Source organism: Lethenteron reissneri, chromosome 1 (assembly GCF_015708825.2).
Source record: "Lethenteron reissneri isolate LAM-NWPU_2019-01 chromosome 1, ASM1570882v1, whole genome shotgun sequence".
NCBI classification, from domain to species: domain Eukaryota; kingdom Metazoa; phylum Chordata; class Hyperoartia; order Petromyzontiformes; family Petromyzontidae; genus Lethenteron; species Lethenteron reissneri.
In genome coordinates, this window is record NC_083779.1 from 3,187,821 (window position 1) to 3,205,365 (window position 17,545).

Below are 17,545 nucleotides of genomic sequence, written 5' to 3' on the forward strand. Positions count from 1 at the left end.
TTCTGACCCGCCCCTACTGGCATCTGTGAAAAAGAGCTTCATGGCTCATCGGATTTCTCCAGGGTAAAAACACATTCCTGCGGAGGGAGCTGGTAGGAACGTTGGGTTGCTCGGTCAATGGCCAGGGTCAACGGCGGCGTGGTGTATTCCGCTAATATGCCCGACTGTGAGGGCGGGCACAAGCCGGCGTGAGTAGGTTAAACGTTGAGTTTTATAAGGGCACCACGGGGTGACCAGCCCCTCCCCACCCAGCCCCACCCCCCACCCAGCCCCACCCTCCCCTCCCCACCCAGCCCCACCCTCCCCACCCAGCCCCTCCCTCCCCACCCAGCCCCACCCTCCCCTCCCCACCCAGCCCCTCCCTGCACGACGGACGGACACAATAATCCCCTGTGGGCTGGTGTAACCAGGAGGTTCCTACCAGTATAACCTCTTACCACGGAAACTCTCTCTCCCATGACGTCACACACCTGGAGGGGGGGGGGGTCAGACATCGGTGTGACGATGTGTTACGAGGGGGGGGCAGGGGGGATTGAGAAACGTGACGTCACATCAAAATGCGCAACTTTAAATAAATATAGACAACACGTTCTGCTTAATTAAATAGACTTTTTAATAAATGTTTTCTCCTACAACATCAGAGTGCAGCGCCACGTTAAATACGCACTACAACGGCAATAGCTTAGAGCGATTTGAAGCATGTTTTATTTTTTGGGGGGGGGAGGGGGCAGAGCTTTATGACGTCATCTTTGAGGGGGGGGGGTCTGACTTTTTGTGACGCCGTGTGACGAGGGGGGCGGTAAAGCATCGTCCAAAATCACGTGACGTCATTTGTGGACGGCCTCTAAACCCTCTGACCTGACACTAGCACTCCAGACACCCTCCATCGAATACAACAGCACACGTCTAGAGGGAAACCCTCTGACCTGACAGCACCTATTCAGACGCAACCTCCTGTATATTTAACATGCGTCTAGAGGGAAACCCTCTGATCTGACACACACGCACACCCTTTAACAACCGGCCCACAATCTCAACACAGTCCATCGGCAATCTTGATTTGAAGCTTTCGTGACTGCAGGAAGCAATACTCTTTGGTTCTTTCGGTAAAGTCACGTGGGTAGAAAAATAAAATAAATCCTCACCAAAGGCGACATCGTCGACCCAGACGCGAGTGAGACTAACAACGCGGAGTTCTTTTAGAAGGTTACAAACACACTCCGGGCCCAGACAACCACCCACCTCGAACCCCCCCCCCTCTCATCCCCCCAGCCCCTCCCCTCGTCCCCACAGCCCCTCCCCACTCGTCCCCCCAGCCCCCCCCTCGTCCCCCCAGCCCCCCCCCTCGTCCCCCCAGCCCCTCCCCTCGTCCCCACAGCCCCTCCCCACTCGTCCCCCCAGCCCCCCCCCACTCGTTCCCCCAGCCCCTCCCCACTCGTCCCCCCAGCCCCCTCCCCTCGTCCCCCCAGCCCCCTCCCCTCGTCCCCCCAGCCCCTCCCCCCTCAGCCCCCTCCCCTCGTCCCCCCAGCCCCCTCCCCTCGTCCCCCATGCCCCCCCCCCCTCGTCCCCCCAGCCCCTCCCCATTCGTCCCCCCAGCCCCCCCCCACTCGTCCCCCCAGCCCCCCCCTATTCGTCCCCCCAGCCCCCCCCTATTCGTCCCCCCAGCCCCCCCCACTCGTCCCCCCAGCCCCCCCCACTCGTCCCCCCAGCCCCCCCCCACTCGTCCCCCCAGCCCCCCCCCACTCGTCCCCCCAGCCCCCCCCTACTCGTCCCCCCGTCCACTCCCCTCGTCCCCCCAGCCCCCCCCTCGTCCCCCCAGCCCCCCCCCACTCGTCCCGTCCACTCCCCTCGTCCCCCCAGCCCCCTCCCCTCGTCCCCCCAGCCCCCCCCCACTCGTCCCCCCAGCCCCCCCCCCCACTCGTCCCCCCAGCCCCCCCTCCCATTGTCCCCCCAGCCCCCTCCCCTCGTCCCCCCAGCCCCCCCCCCACTCGTCCCCCCAGCCCCCCCCCACTCGTCCCCCCAGCCCCCCCTCCCATTGTCCCCCCAGACCCCTCCCCTCGTCCCCCAGCCCCCCCCCCCACTCGTCCCCCCCAGCCCCCCCCCACTCGTCCCCCCAGCCCCCTCCCCTCGTCCCCCCAGCCCCCTCCCCTCGTCCCCCCAGCCCCCTCCCCCCCCCAGCCCCCTCCCCTCGTCCCCCCAGCCCCCCCCCACTCGTCCCCCCAGCCCCTCCCCTCGTCCCCCCAGCCCCCTCCCCTCGTCCCCCCAGCCCCCTCCCCCCCCCAGCCCCCTCCCCTCGTCCCCCCAGCCCCTCCCCTCGTTCCCCCAGCCCCCCAGCCCCCTCCCCCCCCAGCCCCCTCCCCTCGTCCCCCCAGCCCCCTCCCCTCGTCCCCCCAGCCCCCTCCCCCCCCCCCACTCGTCCCCCCAGCCCCTCCCCTCGTCCCCCCAGCCCCCTCCCCTCGTCCCCCCAGCCCCCTCGTCCCCCCACTCGTCCCCCCAGCCCCTCCCCTCGTCCCCCCAGCCCCCCTCCTCGTCCCCCCGGCCCCCTCCCCTTGTCCCCCCAGCCCCCTCCCCTTGTCCCCCCAGCCCCCTCCCCTTGTCCCCCCAGCTCCCTCCACTCGTTCCCCCAGCCCCCCCCTCGTCCCCCCAGCCCCCCCCCCTCGTCCCCCCGGCCCACCCACTCGTTCCCCCAGCCCCGCCCCTCGTTCCCCCAGCCCCCCCCCTCGTCCCCCCAGCCCCCCCCCCTCGTCCCCCCAGACCCCCCCCCTCGTCCCCCCAGCCCCTCCCCCCACACAACACGTGACCACGCCGGTGACGCACGGCGTCCGCATCCCCAGGAAGGGAAAAGGGAGGCACCACCACCACCTCCTCCTCCTCCTCCATCATCATCAGCAGCCAGCGTTGTTAGAGCAGCAGCAGCAGCTGAGGCCAGCGAGACAGACCCCCCCCACTAACCACCACCATCATCCAGCATCATCAGCCAGCGTTGTTAGAGCAGCAGCTGAGACCAAGAGAGACCCCCCCCCCCCACTAAACAACAACAACCACCACCACCACCATCATCCTCCTGCAGCAGCAGCTGAGACCAAGAGAAACCCCCCCCACTAACCACCACCATCATCCTCCTGCAGCAGCAGCAGAGATCCCTCCCCCTCCTCCCCACTAACCACTAACCACCACCCACCACCACCCACCTATCCACCACCACCACCCACCTATCCACCACCACCCACACCCACCCACCACCACCACCCACCCACCCACCACCACCTTCCACCTATCCACCACCCACCCTCCTCTCGACCCGGGCCCCACAGTAAACGCCGCCGCGTCACCCTCCAGCCGAGCTCAGCTTTCGTCAGTCGGCCTTCTGCCGCCGTTGTTGGGACGGCGAAACAACAACAACAACAACAGCCAACAACAACAACAGCAGCCAACAACAACAACAGCAGCCAACAACAACAACAGCGGCGGTGGTGGTGGGAGTGATCGCTCATGCCGCCTTACTGATCGCTCCCTCCTCCTCTCTCGCTTGTCAGCCCGTGGTGGCGCTGCGGCTGCTGCTGTTGTTGCTTCTTCTTCCTCATCATCATCATCCTCCTGCCGCTGTTCGCACCCCGCCCTACCGACTGCCTCTGTCACCACCATCATCACTACCACTACCATCACCACCATCACCGACTGCCGCTGTTACCATCACCGCCACCACCATTAATCTGACAGCAACAATTCACCATCACCATCACAACCACTACCACCATCACCACCACCATCACTACCATCACCACCACTACGGACTGCCTCTGTCACTACCACCATCACCACCACCACTACCGACTGCCTCTGTCACCACCATCACCACCAACGACTGCCGCTGTTACCATCACCGCCACCACCATTAATCTGACACCACAATTCAGCATCACCATCACCACTACCACCATCACCACTACGGACTGCCGCTGTCACCACCACCATCACCACTACGGACTGTCACCATCACCACCACTACCATCACCACCACCGACTGCCGCTGTCACCACCACCACTACGGACTGTCACCACCACCACCGCCACCACCACCGCCCCTACCGACGCCGCGGGTTGACCGGGGTGGTCTGACAAAGGCCGGCGGAGGGAGGGAGGGAGGAGGAGGTTTGGTGGCGGTGGTCGCGGAGAGAAGGAGGAGGAGTGGGACAAGACGGGTCCAAGTTGCGCGTCTCTCTCTCTCTCTGCTGAAGAAGAAGAAGCTCCGGCAGCCATCCACGACGACAACAACAACAACGACAACAACAACAACCACCACCCCACAGACGCAGACGCCACGAGGAGGAGGAGGCCGGGCTGAGTCGTAATGGCGGCGGCGGAGGCAGTGGAGCTCGCCCTGAGCGACGCCGCCCGTGCTGTTGCTGCTGCTGGCGGTGAGGATGGTGAGGATGGTGGGGGTGGTGGGGGTGGTGAGGATGGTGGGGGTGGTGGGGGTGGTGAGGATGGTGGGGGTGGTGGGGGTGGTGAGGATGGTGAGGATGGTGGGGGTGGTGAGGGTGGTGGGGGTGGTGGGGGTGGTGAGGATGGTGGGGGTGGTGGGGGTGGTGAGGATGGTGAGGATGGTGGGGGTGGTGAGGATGGTGGGGGTGGTGAGGGTGGTGGGGGTGGTGGGGGTGGTGAGGATGGTGAGGATGGTGGGGGTGGTGAGGATGGTGGGGGTGGTGGGGGTGGTGAGGATGGTGAGGATGGTGGGGGTGGTGAGGGTGGTGGGGGTGGTGGGGGTGGTGAGGATGGTGAGGATGGTGGGGGTGGTGAGGATGGTGGGGGTGGTGAGGATGGTGGGGGTGGTGGGGATGGTGGGGGTGGTGAGGATGGTGGGGGTGGTGAGGATGGTAGGGGTGGTGGGGGTGGTGAGGATGGTGGGGGTGGTGAGGATGGTGAGGATGGTGGAGGTGGTGAGGATGGTGAGGATGGTGGGGTGGTGGGGGTGGTGAGGGTGGTGGGGTGAGGATGGTGGGGGTGGGGGGGTGGTGAGGATGGTGAGGGTGAGGATGGTGGGGTGGTGAGGGTGGTGAGGATGGTGGGGGTGGTGGGGGTGGTAGGGGTGGTGAGGATGGTGGGGGTGGTGAGGATGGTAGGGGTGGTGGGGGTGGTGAGGATGGTAGGGGTGGTGGGGGTGGTGAGGATGGTGGGGGTGGTGGGGGTGGTGAGGATGGTGGGGGTGGTGAGGATGGTGAGGGTGAGGATGGTGAGGATGGTGGGGGTGGTGAGGGTGGTGAGGATGGTGGTGGGGGTGGTAGGGGTGGTGAGGATGGTGGGGGTGGTGAGGATGGTAGGGGTGGTGGGGGTGGTGAGGATGGTGGGGGTGGTGAGGATGGTGGGGATGGTGAGGATGGTGAGGATGGTGGGGGTGGTGGGGGTGGTGAGGATGGTGGGGGTGGTGGGGGTGGTGAGGATGGTGAGGATGGTGAGGGTGGTGGGGGTGGTGAGGATGGTGGGGGTGGTGGGGGTGGTGAGGATGGTGAGGATGGTGGGGGTGGTGAGGGAGGTGAGGGTGGTGGGGGTGGTGGGGGTGGTGAGGGTGGTGGGGGTGGTGGGGGTGGTGAGGGTGGTGAGGGTGGTGGGGGTGGTGAGGGTGGTGAGGATGGTGGGGGTGGTGAGGGTGGTGAGGATGGTGGGGGTGGTGGGGGTGGTGAGGGTGGTGAGGATGGTGGGGGTGGTGAGGATGGTGGGGGTGGTGAGGGTGGTGAGGATGGTGGGGGTGGTGGGGGTGGTGAGGATGGTGGGGGTGGTGAGGATGGTGGGGGTGGTGAGGGTGGTGAGGATGGTGGGGGGTGGTGGGGGTGGTAGGGGTGGTGAGGATGGTGGGGGTGGTGAGGATGGTAGGGGTGGTGGGGGTGGTGAGGATGGTGGGGGTGGTGAGGATGGTGAGGATGGTGGAGGTGGTGAGGATGGTGAGGATGGTGGGGGTGGTGGGGGTGGTGAGGGTGGTGAGGGTGAGGATGGTGGGGGTGGTGGGGGTGGTGAGGATGGTGAGGGTGAGGATGGTGGGGGTGGTGAGGGTGGTGAGGATGGTGGGGGTGGTGGGGGTGGTAGGGGTGGTGAGGATGGTGGGGGTGGTGAGGATGGTAGGGGTGGTGGGGGTGGTGAGGATGGTGGGGGTGGTGGGGGTGGTGAGGATGGTGGGGGTGGTGAGGATGGTGAGGGTGAGGATGGTGAGGATGGTGGGGGGTGGTGAGGGTGGTGAGGATGGTGGTGGGGTGGTGAGGGTGGTGAGGATGGTGGTGGGGGTGGTAGGGGTGGTGAGGATGGTGGGGGTGGTGAGGATGGTAGGGGTGGTGGGGGTGGTGAGGATAGTGGGGGTGGTGAGGATGGTGAGGATGGTGGGGGTGGTGAGGGTGGTGGGGGGTGGTGGGGGTGGTGAGGGTTGTGAGGGTGGTGAGGGTGGTGAGGGTGAGGATGGTGGGGGTGGTGAGGATGGTGAGGGTGAGGATGGTGGGGGTGGTGAGGGTGGTGAGGATGGTGGGGGTGGTGGGGGTGGTAGGGGTGGTGAGGATGGTGGGGGTGGTAGGGGGTGGTGGGGGTAGTGAGGATGGTGGGGGTGGTGAGGATGGTGAGGATGGTGGGGGTGGTGAGGATGGTGAGAATGGTGGGGGTGGTGAGGATGGTGGGGGTGGTGAGGATGGTGAGGGTGAGGATGGTGAGGATGGTGGGGGTGGTGAGGGTGGTGAGGATGGTGGGGGTGGTGGGGGTGGTAGGGGTGGTGAGGATGGTGGGGGTGATGAGGATGGTAGGGGTGGTGGGGGTGGTGAGGATGGTGGGGGTGGTGAGGATGGTGAGGATGGTGGGGGTGGTGAGGATGGTGAGGGTGGTGGGGGTGGTGGGGGTGGTTAGGGTGGTGGGGGTGGTGAGGGTGGTGAGGGTGAGGATGGTGGGGGTGGTGAGGATGGTGAGGGTGGTGGGGGTGGTGGGGGTGGTGAGGATGGTGGGGGTGGTGAGGGTGGTGGGGGCGGTGAGGGTGGTGAGGATGGGTGGGGTGGTGAGGGTGGTGGGGGGTGGTGGGGGTGGTGAGGGTGGTGGGGGTGGTGAGGGTGGTGAGGGTGAGGATGGTGGGGGTGGTGAGGGTGGTGAGGGTGGTGGGGGTGGTGGGGGTGGTGAGGGTGGTGGGGGTGGTGAGTGTGAGGATGGTGGGGGTGGTGAGGATGGTGAGGTGGTGGGGTGGTGGGTGGTGAGGGTGGGGGTGGTGAGGATGGTGGGGGTGGTGAGGATGGTGGGGGTGGTGAGGATGGTGGGGGTGGTGAGGATGGTGGGGGTGGTGGGGGTGGTGAGGATGGTGGGGATGGTGAGGATGGTGGGGGTGGTGAGGGTGGTGAGGATAATGATGGTGGGGATGGTGAGGATGGTGAGCGTGGTGGGGGTGGTGAGGGTGAGGATGGTGGGGGTGGTGATGGTGAGGATGGTGGGGGTGGTGGGGGTGGTGATGGTGGTGAGGATGGTGGGGGTGGTGGGGTGGTGATGGTGGTGAGGGTGGTGAGGATAATGGTGGTGGTGAGGATGGTGAGGATGGTGGTGGTGGGGGTGGTGAGGGTGGTGAGGATAATGGTGGTGGTGAGGATGGTGAGGATGGTGGGGGTGGGGGTGGTGGTGAGGGTGGTGAGGATAATGGTGGTGGTGAGGATGGTGGTTGTGGTGAGGATGGTGGTGGTGGTGAGGGTGGTGAGGATGGTGGTGGTGAGGGTGGTGAGGATGGTGGTGGTGAGGGTGGTGGTGGTGTTGGTGAGGATGGTGGTGGTGGGGGTGGTGGTGGTGAGGATGGTGGTGGTGGTGGTGAGGATGGTGGTGGTGGTGGTGAGGATGGTGGTGGTGAGGATGGTGGTGGTGAGGATGGTGGTGGTGGTGGTGGGGGTGGTGAGGATGGTGAGGATGGTGGTGGGTATAGATGGTGGTGGTGAGGATAGTGGTGGTGGTGATGATAGGCTGCTGCTGGCGGTGAAGATGGTGAGGATGGTGGTGGGTAGAGATGGTGGGGGTGGTGGGGGTGGTGGTGATGGTGGTGGTGGTGAGGATGGTGGGGATGGTGGTGGTGGTGGTGATGATAGTGAGGCTGCTGCTGGCGGTGAGGATGGTGAGGCCTGTTGGTAATTGTCGGTGGTTGTTGTTGTTGTGGGGTGGATGTGTGGTTAATTGTCGGGGTGGTTAGCGATGGTACAGTAGTAATTGTTGTTGGTAGTTGTGGTGTTAGGGTGGTGGTGACGGTGAGGGGTGGTTGTTTGGTGGTGAGAATAGTGGGGGTGGTGATGGTGGTGGGGGTGGTTGGGGTGGTGAGGATGGTTGTGCGTAGAGGTGGTGAGAATGGTGAGGATGGTGGGGATGGTGAGGATGGTGGTGGGGGGTGGTGAGGATGGTGGGGGTGTTGAGGATGGTGGTGGTGGTGAGGATGGTGAGAATAGTGGGGGTGGTGAGGGTGGTGCGGATGGTGAGGGTGGTAGGGGTGGTGAGGATGGTAGGGGTGGTGAGGATGGTGGTTATGGTGAGGGTGGTGAGGATGGTGGGGGTGGTGAGGGTGGTGGGGGTGGTGAGGGTGGTGAGGATGGTGGGGGTGGTGATGGTGGTGAGGGTGGTGATGGTGGTGGGGGTGGTGAGGATGGTGGTGGTGAGGATGGTGGTGGTGGTGATGATAGTGAGGGTGGTGATGGTGGTGAGGATGGTGAGGGTGGTGAGGATGGTTCGGGGTGGTGAGGATGGTGGGGGTGGTGAGGATGGTGGGGGTGGTGAGGGTGGTGAGGATGGTGGGGGTGGTGAGGATGGTGGGGGTGGTGAGGGTGGTGAGGGTGGTGATGGTGGTGAGGGTGGTGATGGTGGTGGGGGTGGTGAGGATGGTGGTGGTGGTGAGGGTGGTGAGGATGGTGGGGGTGGTGAGGGTGGTAAGGATGGTGGGGGTGGTGAGGATGGTGGGGGTGGTGAGGGTGGTGAGGGTGGTGATGGTGGTGGGGGTGGTGGTGAGGATGGTGAGGATAGTGAGGATGGTGGGGGTGGTGAGGGTGGTAAGGATGGTGGGGGTGGTGAGGATGGTGGGGGTGGTGAGGATGGTGAGGATGGTGGGGGTGGTGAGGGTGGTGATGGTGGTGAGGGTGGTGATGGTGGTGAGGGTGGTGATGGTGGTGAGGGTGGTGATGGTGGTGGGGTGGTGGTGGTGGTGAGGATGGTGGTGGTGGTGATGATGGTGAGGGTGGTGATGGTGGTGAGGATAGTGAGGGTGGTGATGGTGGTGAGGATAGTGGGGGTGGTGAGGGTGGTGGGGGTGTCGAGACTGGTGACGATTATCTGAGCCGGTCCTGGGCCTCCCACAGGTCGACTCGGCCTCAAATGATTAACCTGGTTCGGTGTGTAAAAAAAAAAACATCGCCACTGGTGAGACAAAGGCGGCCGGGCGTGGTGTTGGCCTACCCATCAGATGTGCCGTGCCGGCCTTGATAGGTGCTGCTACTCGCTAACATCACTCGCTCCCTACAGTCTTGTTGTTGAAGGCTACGGGGGGAGGGCATCTACGCCTTGTCTTGAGCATGCTTGTTGTCGTGCTTTGTGTGATGGTGAGGTGTGGTTGGTAAATAGTGAATAGTGATCGTGTAGTGGTCGTGATGAATGAGACCACTGGGTGGTTTTAAGAGAGAGACAACATCGGGGTGATGTCACATGTGAATTCTTAGGGCCTCCGGGGAGACTGGGAGACTTTGAGTGGATTCGTCATCACCACCATCACCACGTGGAAATGTCGATGGAAAATGGGTAGCACCCATCCCATAATCGTGATTAACTTCATGAAATTGACCCAACACTGTTTAGCATTTAAAACTAGCAAACACGCACGAGATTTGGTGGTGACCGGTTCGTCCCTATGGATGTGGAAACCAGCCCGTAAAAACTTTCTTTTATAATATAGTAATGATAATTAATGATCATCACAATGGCACGTGGGAAACTTACATCGTCATAATCTATATAACATCCTCATCTCTGTCATTGCCACCACCGCCAGCATCACCATCTGTCATTTCCAACATCACCACTTTTAATTATTTGTCATCACCATTATAATTGGCATCACCACCGCCCACCTTCATCAACACCATCATCTTCAAACATGATGCTGCTATACGGTACTCTAATTACAATCGCCATCACCGCTACTATCATCATCATCATCATCACCACCACCACCTCTCATGCCTCCACTGCTTCATCCCCCGAAGGTCAGAAACCCTTGCAAAGCAACCCGTAAACATGTGAAATATTCTTTGTTTCATTTGACATGTGGACATGCGAGTCCTACCTTATCCTATCCACGTTCTCCTGGCCTTATTATCCATCACCATTGCCACAATAACTACCCCTCAACATCGTCATCATCACGATCATCATCACCACTATTATCAAACAACATCATCATCATCACCACCACCGTCATAATTGAACATCTGTGGAAAAAAAGCGCTTCATAGCTCATCGGATTTCTCCAGTATAAATGAATATTCTGATTTTGATAATTACCACTTCAATAATTACCATCACCACGGCTTAACATCACTACTACAATCATTAACATCGACAACATTTAAACCCTCATCAACAGCATCATCAACAACCATCGTTAACGTCGTTGTAGTTTTTATTCACCACCGATATCATTCAAACACGACCCAACAAGACCATGTCACCTGGCAGTCACCATTCCAATGAAAACCTGGTACAGCAAATCTGGCTGTGACGGTCCCACCTGATGACGGAGACTTGTGTTGCCTCCGAAACGTCGTGATTGATTATTATTTTATTTTTATTCATTTTAATTTCATTTTTTTACCCACGTGACTTTACCGAAAAAACTAAGAGTATGAATCCTTGCAGTCACGAAAGCTTCAAATCCAGAAAACTTGCACCCCCATCGTGGGTCCAGCATTATTAATTGTTGTTGTTAACCACACGTGGGCGGAGTGCTCATGTGTTTGGGGGGGGTGGTGCGGGTTATGTATGGTTGTGTATGTTTGCGCGTAGTCACTTTAAGATGTTTCTTCTTCTTGGTTCTTTCGGTAAAGTCACGTAGAAGGAAAATAATAAAATAATAAAAATTAAACAAAATAATTCTCACGACGTTTCGGCCACAACGCAAGCAGCCGTCCTCAGGTGAAGAACAGGTCTGTCGGAAAGACTATCTCATTCAGACACTGTCTGTCTGACAGACCTGTTCTTCACCTAAGGACGGCTGCTTGCGTTGTGGCCGAAACATCGTGAGAATTATTTTATAATGTTTTATTTTTATTATTTTGTCATTTCCCTTCTACGTGACTTTACCGAAAGAACCAAGAAGACGTGTACATGCTTGATCAAGTAACAGGACTGGGTTCTGTCAGACGAGTCCCCTTGACTGGGTGGGAAGACGATTGAGAGCGAGTGTCCGAGAGGAGATGGAACCGTGAAATCTTCTCGTGTACGGCTGCGATGCCAGGCTGATCCATTACTTCAGAATGAGAAATATTTCTATTGGAGGAATCCGATGAACTTTAAAGCTCTTTTTCACAGATTGCCAGTAGGGGCACGTGGTCAGAGTGTAACAACAACAACCAAGGGTGGCCAAGTCGGGTTTTTTACAATTGGGTTTAATTGTCTTATATTAAACCCGATCATTTGAGATTGGGAGAAATCCGGTTTAATTGGTTCTAATTGCAGAACCGCACATTGCCAGCTTCTCAACGATGGGCTTCATCCATTCCAAGCTAAGGAACTCACTGGCGCCCACGATTGTGGAGGAGAAGCTCGTGTTCATCAAGACCAACCTGCCCGCCGCATTCTACGACTACCCCGTGCCCGATGGCCCCGAGTACGATAGCAGCACCGACGAGGAAGCAGCCTAAGTCTTGGATCAGAGTTTCGTATTCATTAAACCAGGTTTTAATTCCCCAAAATCGGGTTTAATTGTATTAAAGAAAAAACCCGATGCCTGCCGCTGGAAAAATCGGGTTTTTTCCACCCATGAACAAAACAATACGAAGACACGAATGGAGTGCAGGGTATAGGAAAGTTAAATCAATATAAATACACATTTAAAAAATATATTTTTCCAGGTAAGGGCCTCACTGAGCTTATTGGCTTCTTTTCCAGAAGCGACCTTGCCGCAAATGATAGCCCAACGAAAAGTGGCTTATCGTGTGTGGAAATTTATAGCAGCATCCAAATTACTCTGAAACATCTCAGGATGATCAGAATCCCAAAAGGTGGCCGGCGCCTTGGGGGTGTGGATGGGAGGTCTTCCTCCAGCAGCGGATTGAACATGGCATTTGATGGCTTTTTCACCATTGTGGTTGTAGGTTGCGTGTAAGATGTTGAAGCTGTTTGTATGTGTAGCGTAGTTAGAGTGTAGCAATTTCCTTCACAATTTTGATTTAAAACTTTCGTGACTGCAGGGATTCATCTTCTTGGTTCTTTCGGTAAAGTCACGTAGAAGGGAAATAATAAAATAATAATAAAAATCTTAATAAAATACAATTCTCACGACGTTTCGGCCATTCAGATGCTGTCTTTCAGACAGCCCTGTTTCTTCACCTGAGGACGGCTGCTTGCATTGTGGCCGAAACGTCGTGAGAATTGTATTTTATTATGTTTTTTTTTTATTTCCCTTCTACATGACTTTACCGAAAGAACCAAGAAGATGAATTCCTTCACAATATTTAACCGTTTAGCAAGGGTTGGTATGCAACAGCAATGGCTTATACATTGCATACAGTTTGGCAGAGTGCACAAACAGCAGTTTGTAAAGTGCCCTTTATTTAACCATTTAGCAAGATGATATGCAACTATTGGATTGCACAGAGCCATAGTGTAGTAGTGTATTAAGATGATTTCACCATTTAGTAATGGAGTATATGTAACATTATATATGGACGGCACAATGCACCTCGATCATTGTACTTTATTTAACCACTTAGCAATGGAAGTTTGTAACGTTACTGATTTACAGTGCATCAGTGTCCTTTATTGAACCTTTGGCAAGGGGGGGGGGGGGGGGGTGGTGTGTGGGTGGGTGGGGATGTGACGATTGGATTGTACATAATCGCAGAGAACAGTGCATTAGCGTCCTGTACGTTGCCAAATAACGAGAGAGGAAATTCAGGATGTGTGTTAAACGTTAAATGGCTAAGTGAAATTTCGTTCTTTATTTAACCAATTCCGTCTTGGTGGCAGTTAACAGCCGTGCATTTCGCAATGCGTCTGTGTGTGCTAATGCAGCTTTTGTTCAATTTCCTTTGCGTTCCTGCTCCGTACGGGTCACATAGATTGGAGAACATGCACGTGAGGTGAGAGAGATGGTATTGACTTTGAAGAAAGGTAAATTGGGCTTTGACAGGATGCGTCTCTGGAAGGGATTTTAGACGGGTGGTCGAGACTAACAATGGAATTACAGCCGGAGGAGGGAAACACCGCTGAAAATATTTTCTCGCTGCGGTGGCGAGATGTTAATTACCTCGCCTTGTATGCAGGAGGTCATGGGTTCGATCCCTACCCCTGACGCCTGCTGTATATTAGGAGTTTGCGTGTCTCTCCCCGTGGTGGCGTGTATTTTTCTCCGGGTCCTCTGACTTTGCCCTCCACATTTGGAATCCACGTGCGTTTAAGACTATTTGGCTGCTATACATTTCTACGTGATAAGCCACTTCATTGAGCTGTTACTTGTGGCCAGGTCGCTTCTGAAAAAGAGCTATGTAGCTCAGTGCGCCTTACCTGCGAAGATAAAAAAATATCTAGTAGTTGAGTCCATGACAGAGATTAGTGATGAAATAATTTTGTGTGCTGGTGCCATACTAGATGGATTGTTGCTTTTGCAGCCTTGCAGAGGCCTTCATCCAGCTGTGGATTGATTATGGCTGATCTGGAATTAACTGTGATGGATTCATAACATCAAATACGTAGCATAAACGTTTGAACTTAATTTTACCAATTTATAAAGGGATTCGCGTAGAAGTGATGGCGGTTATGAAGTGTACTGAATTTATAAACGACGTAGTAATGTGCAGTGTATTCATGTCCGTTACTTAACAACAAGGTGGGTGACAATTGACGCAGTGACTGTCTTAACAGCGGAAGTACGGACACACTACTGCACATTTTAAGCAGAGCAGTGCCGCAAACTCAACTGTTGTACTGCACTTCGATGCTCCAGGGTGTATGCTCATCACCTAAATCAGGGGTTGGCAAAGCGAAGTAACAAGAGGAGCAAATTTTTTTCGAAATTGGTAAAAAAAAAAAATCCCCCCTCCAATATTTAAAAGTGCCGCGCAATGCACTGTGGTGAATATGAGACGGTGGTCGTGGTTCCGTCATAAATATCGTGATGAAACGGTCACTTATAGAGCCACTTGCATCTCTGGAGCCGTGGGTTGCCGACCCCTGACCTCAACCAACCAGAGGTCGCAACCGGGTACCCAATACCCGTACCCTACCCGATACCCGGCTACCCGTACCCGGCTGGGTACGGGTACGGGGAGCCGTTTGCGACCTTGGTGCGGCCGGTTACGGGTAGGCCGTGAGTCACTGGTGAGTCACCGTTTGTCACTCATTTCGGGTAGGGTACGGGTAGGGAACAGGTGCCCGTACCCGGCCGGGTACGGGTACCCATTTGCGACCCTGGTGCGGCCGGGTACGGGTAAGCAATCAAAACCCGTTTGCGACCTCTGCAACCAACCCACACTGATCAACCGGCAATGACCAGGGTATGATCAGGGCTTTATGATCATATCGTTGGCATGCGATGTCTGAGACCAATGGTGGGGCCTCCCCTTCACCAACCCCACACTACTGACTGGCCTGGAGAAGTATGGTCAAAAATAATGGTGGGTTTGCGCATGTTCAACAATATTTTAATGCCGCGTGTGTACCAGTTGAAAGCAAATTGAGACGTGCCGATCTGTGAGAGTGTCCTCGTGACTTGAAAGCACACTTTTGTTTGAGCAAGCGGGTTGCAATTGAGAAAGTCTATAATTTTTAATTCATGGGTGCATTGGTTAAGTGTGCTCATTTACATACAGTAGGGAATACTTTGCAGTGTCATTTCATCGGGTGAGAGCCAATTGGGATGGAAATCTGATGTATTTATAGATGTACTGATTTATGTATAGCTTTCGACATCACAGCCGTGCTTCTTAACTAGGTCAGGGCCAATTCGGACAGGGATTATGTAAAATCTTAATTTGCTTGAAAAACATGGATAGCGTGTGTTTAAGTTACGAACTCTTCTTTGCTTTCTTTTAAACACTTGGTCAAGGAGGGGGGGGGGGGCAGGCGAAACAAACTGCACTCTGAAAGTTGTAAATAGACATGAGCGTGAACGCGTTTCTCGAATTGAGCCATAGTTATTATAAGAGCGTGGGAAAATAGATCATGGGAGGGGAATTCCAAAGTTGAGTAGTGCTATGGAGGAGGAGGAAGAAGAAAGATGAGTGGTTATGGACCTGCAGTGTCGTGAGTGGGTAACAGAGGTTTTTGTTTGGGTTAGATCGCGTAAATATATAAATGTGTCTTTAAATCCGCCACCACCCGACACAGCCAACTAGTAAGGTTTGTTACGTAAACAAAACTTGCCAATTCGTTACTAGTACAGCACACCGGTGTTTACTAGTTTGTAAATGTTGTGGGTTTACTCTCCAACACACCGGTGTGCTGTACTCGTAACGAATTGGGGTGTTTTGTTCACGTGACAATCCTGAATAATTTGCTGTGTCGGGTGGTGGGGGGTTTAACAACACAGTTACGCAATCTAACCAAAAATCACCTTTCGGATATTGATCTTCTTGAAATCCTACGTGTTAAACTGGTGAGTGAGTGTTTTGTTCTGTAGTGTGTTGGGTGAGTGAGTTTTTGTTCAGGAGTGTGGTGAGTGGGTGAGTGTTTTATCCTGCAGTGTGGTGGGTGAGTGAGTTTTTTTGTTTACTAGTTTGTAAATGTTGTGGGTTTACTCTCCAACACACCGGTGTGCTGTACTAGTAACGAATTGGCATGTTTTGCTCAGGTGACAATCCTTAATAATTTGCTGTGTCGGGTGGTGGGGGGTTTAACAACACAGTTACGCAATCTAACCCAAAAAACACCTTACGGATATTGGTCTTCTTGAAATCCTACGTGTTAAACTGGTGAGTGAGTGGGTGAGTGTTTTGTTCAGCAGTGTCGGTGGGTGGGCGAGTGAGTGTTTTGTAGTGTGGTGTGGTGTTTGAACCCAGTTATGAAAAGACAAAATAAATAGTCTGTCAGGTTCACCAAGTCCGCAGGTGATCGGGAAACAGCAGAGAGATTATTGGTGTGACCTGCAATGTGGTGAGCGGGTGAGTGAGTGTTTCATCCTGCAGTGTGGTGGGTGAGTGAGTTTTTGTTCAGCAGTGTGGTGAGTGAGTGTTTTGTCCTGCAGTGTGGTGGGCTAGTGAGTTTTTGTTCAGGAGTGTGGTGAGTGAGTGTTTTATCCTGCAGTGTAGTGGGTGAGTGAGTGTTTGTTCAGCAGTGTGGTGAGTGGGTGAGTGAGTGTTTTATCCTGCAGTGTGGTGAGTTAGTGAGTTTTTGTTCAGCAGTGTGGTGAGTGAGTGTTTTGTCCTGCAGTGTGGTGGGTGAGTGAGTTTTTGTTCAGCAGTGTGGTGAGTGAGTGTTTTGTCCTGCAGTGTGGTGGGTGAGTGAGTTTTTGTTCAGCAGTGTGGTGAGTGGGTGGGGGTGAGTGTTTTGTTCTGCAGTGTGGTGGGTGAGTGAGTTTTTGTTCAGGAGTGTGGTGAGTGGGTGAGTGAGTGTTTTGTCCTGCAGTGTGGTGGGTGAGTGAGTTTTTGTTCAGGAGTGTGGTGAGTGGTTGGGTGAGTGTTTTGTCCTGCAGTGTGGTGAGTGGGTGAGTTTTTGTCTAGGAGTGTGGTGAGTGGGTGAGTGAGTGTTTTGTCCTGCAGTGTGGTGAGTGAGTGAGTTTTTGTTCAGGAGTGTGGTGAGTGGGTGAGTGAGTGTTTTGTCCTGCAGTGTGGTGAGTGAGTGAGTTTTTGTTCAGCAGTGTGGTGAGTGGGTGAGTGAGTGTTTTGTCCTGCAGTGTGGTGGGTGAGTGAGTTTTTGTTCAGGAGTGTGGTGAGTGGGTGGGTGAGTGTTTTGTCCTGCAGTGTGGTGGGTGAGTGAGTTTCTGTTTAGGAGTGTGGTGAGTGGGTGAGTGAGTGTTTTGTCCTGCAGTGTGGTGAGTGAGTGAGTTTTTGTTCAGGAGTGTGGTGAGTGGGTGAGTGAGTGTTTTGTCCTGCAGTGTGGTGAGTGAGTGAGTTTTTGTTCAGGAGTGTGGTGAGTGGGTGAGTGAGTGTTTTGTCCTGCAGTGTGGTGAGTGAGTGAGTTTTTGTTCAGCAGTGTGGTGAGTGGGTGAGTGAGTGTTTTGTCCTGCAGTGTGGTGGGTGAGTGAGTTTTTGTTCAGGAGTGTGGTGAGTGGGTGGGTGAGTGTTTTGTCCTGCAGTGTGGTGGGTGAGTGAGTTTTTGTTTAGGAGTGTGGTGAGTGGGTGAGTGAGTGTTTTGTCCT

General features: G+C 55.8%; 1 protein-coding gene across 5 annotated transcripts in view; it reads left to right on the forward strand.

Moving 5' to 3' along the window:
* Positions 1 to 2,998: 2,998 nt before the first annotated feature.
* LOC133347898 (phosphatidylinositol 4-phosphate 5-kinase type-1 gamma-like) overlaps positions 2,999 to 17,545 on the forward strand; it is a 62,814-nt gene continuing 48,267 nt past the window's right edge. The window contains exon 1 of one of the 5 annotated variants that reach the window (XM_061560674.1): positions 2,999 to 4,427. In XM_061560674.1, coding sequence (XP_061416658.1) covers positions 4,352 to 4,427 — 76 coding nt within the window. In that variant the 5' untranslated portion in view covers positions 2,999 to 4,351. The remainder of the gene's footprint in view (positions 4,428 to 17,545) is intronic. The other 4 variants (XM_061560743.1, XM_061560832.1, XM_061560915.1 and 1 more) reach the window with 4 other exon arrangements.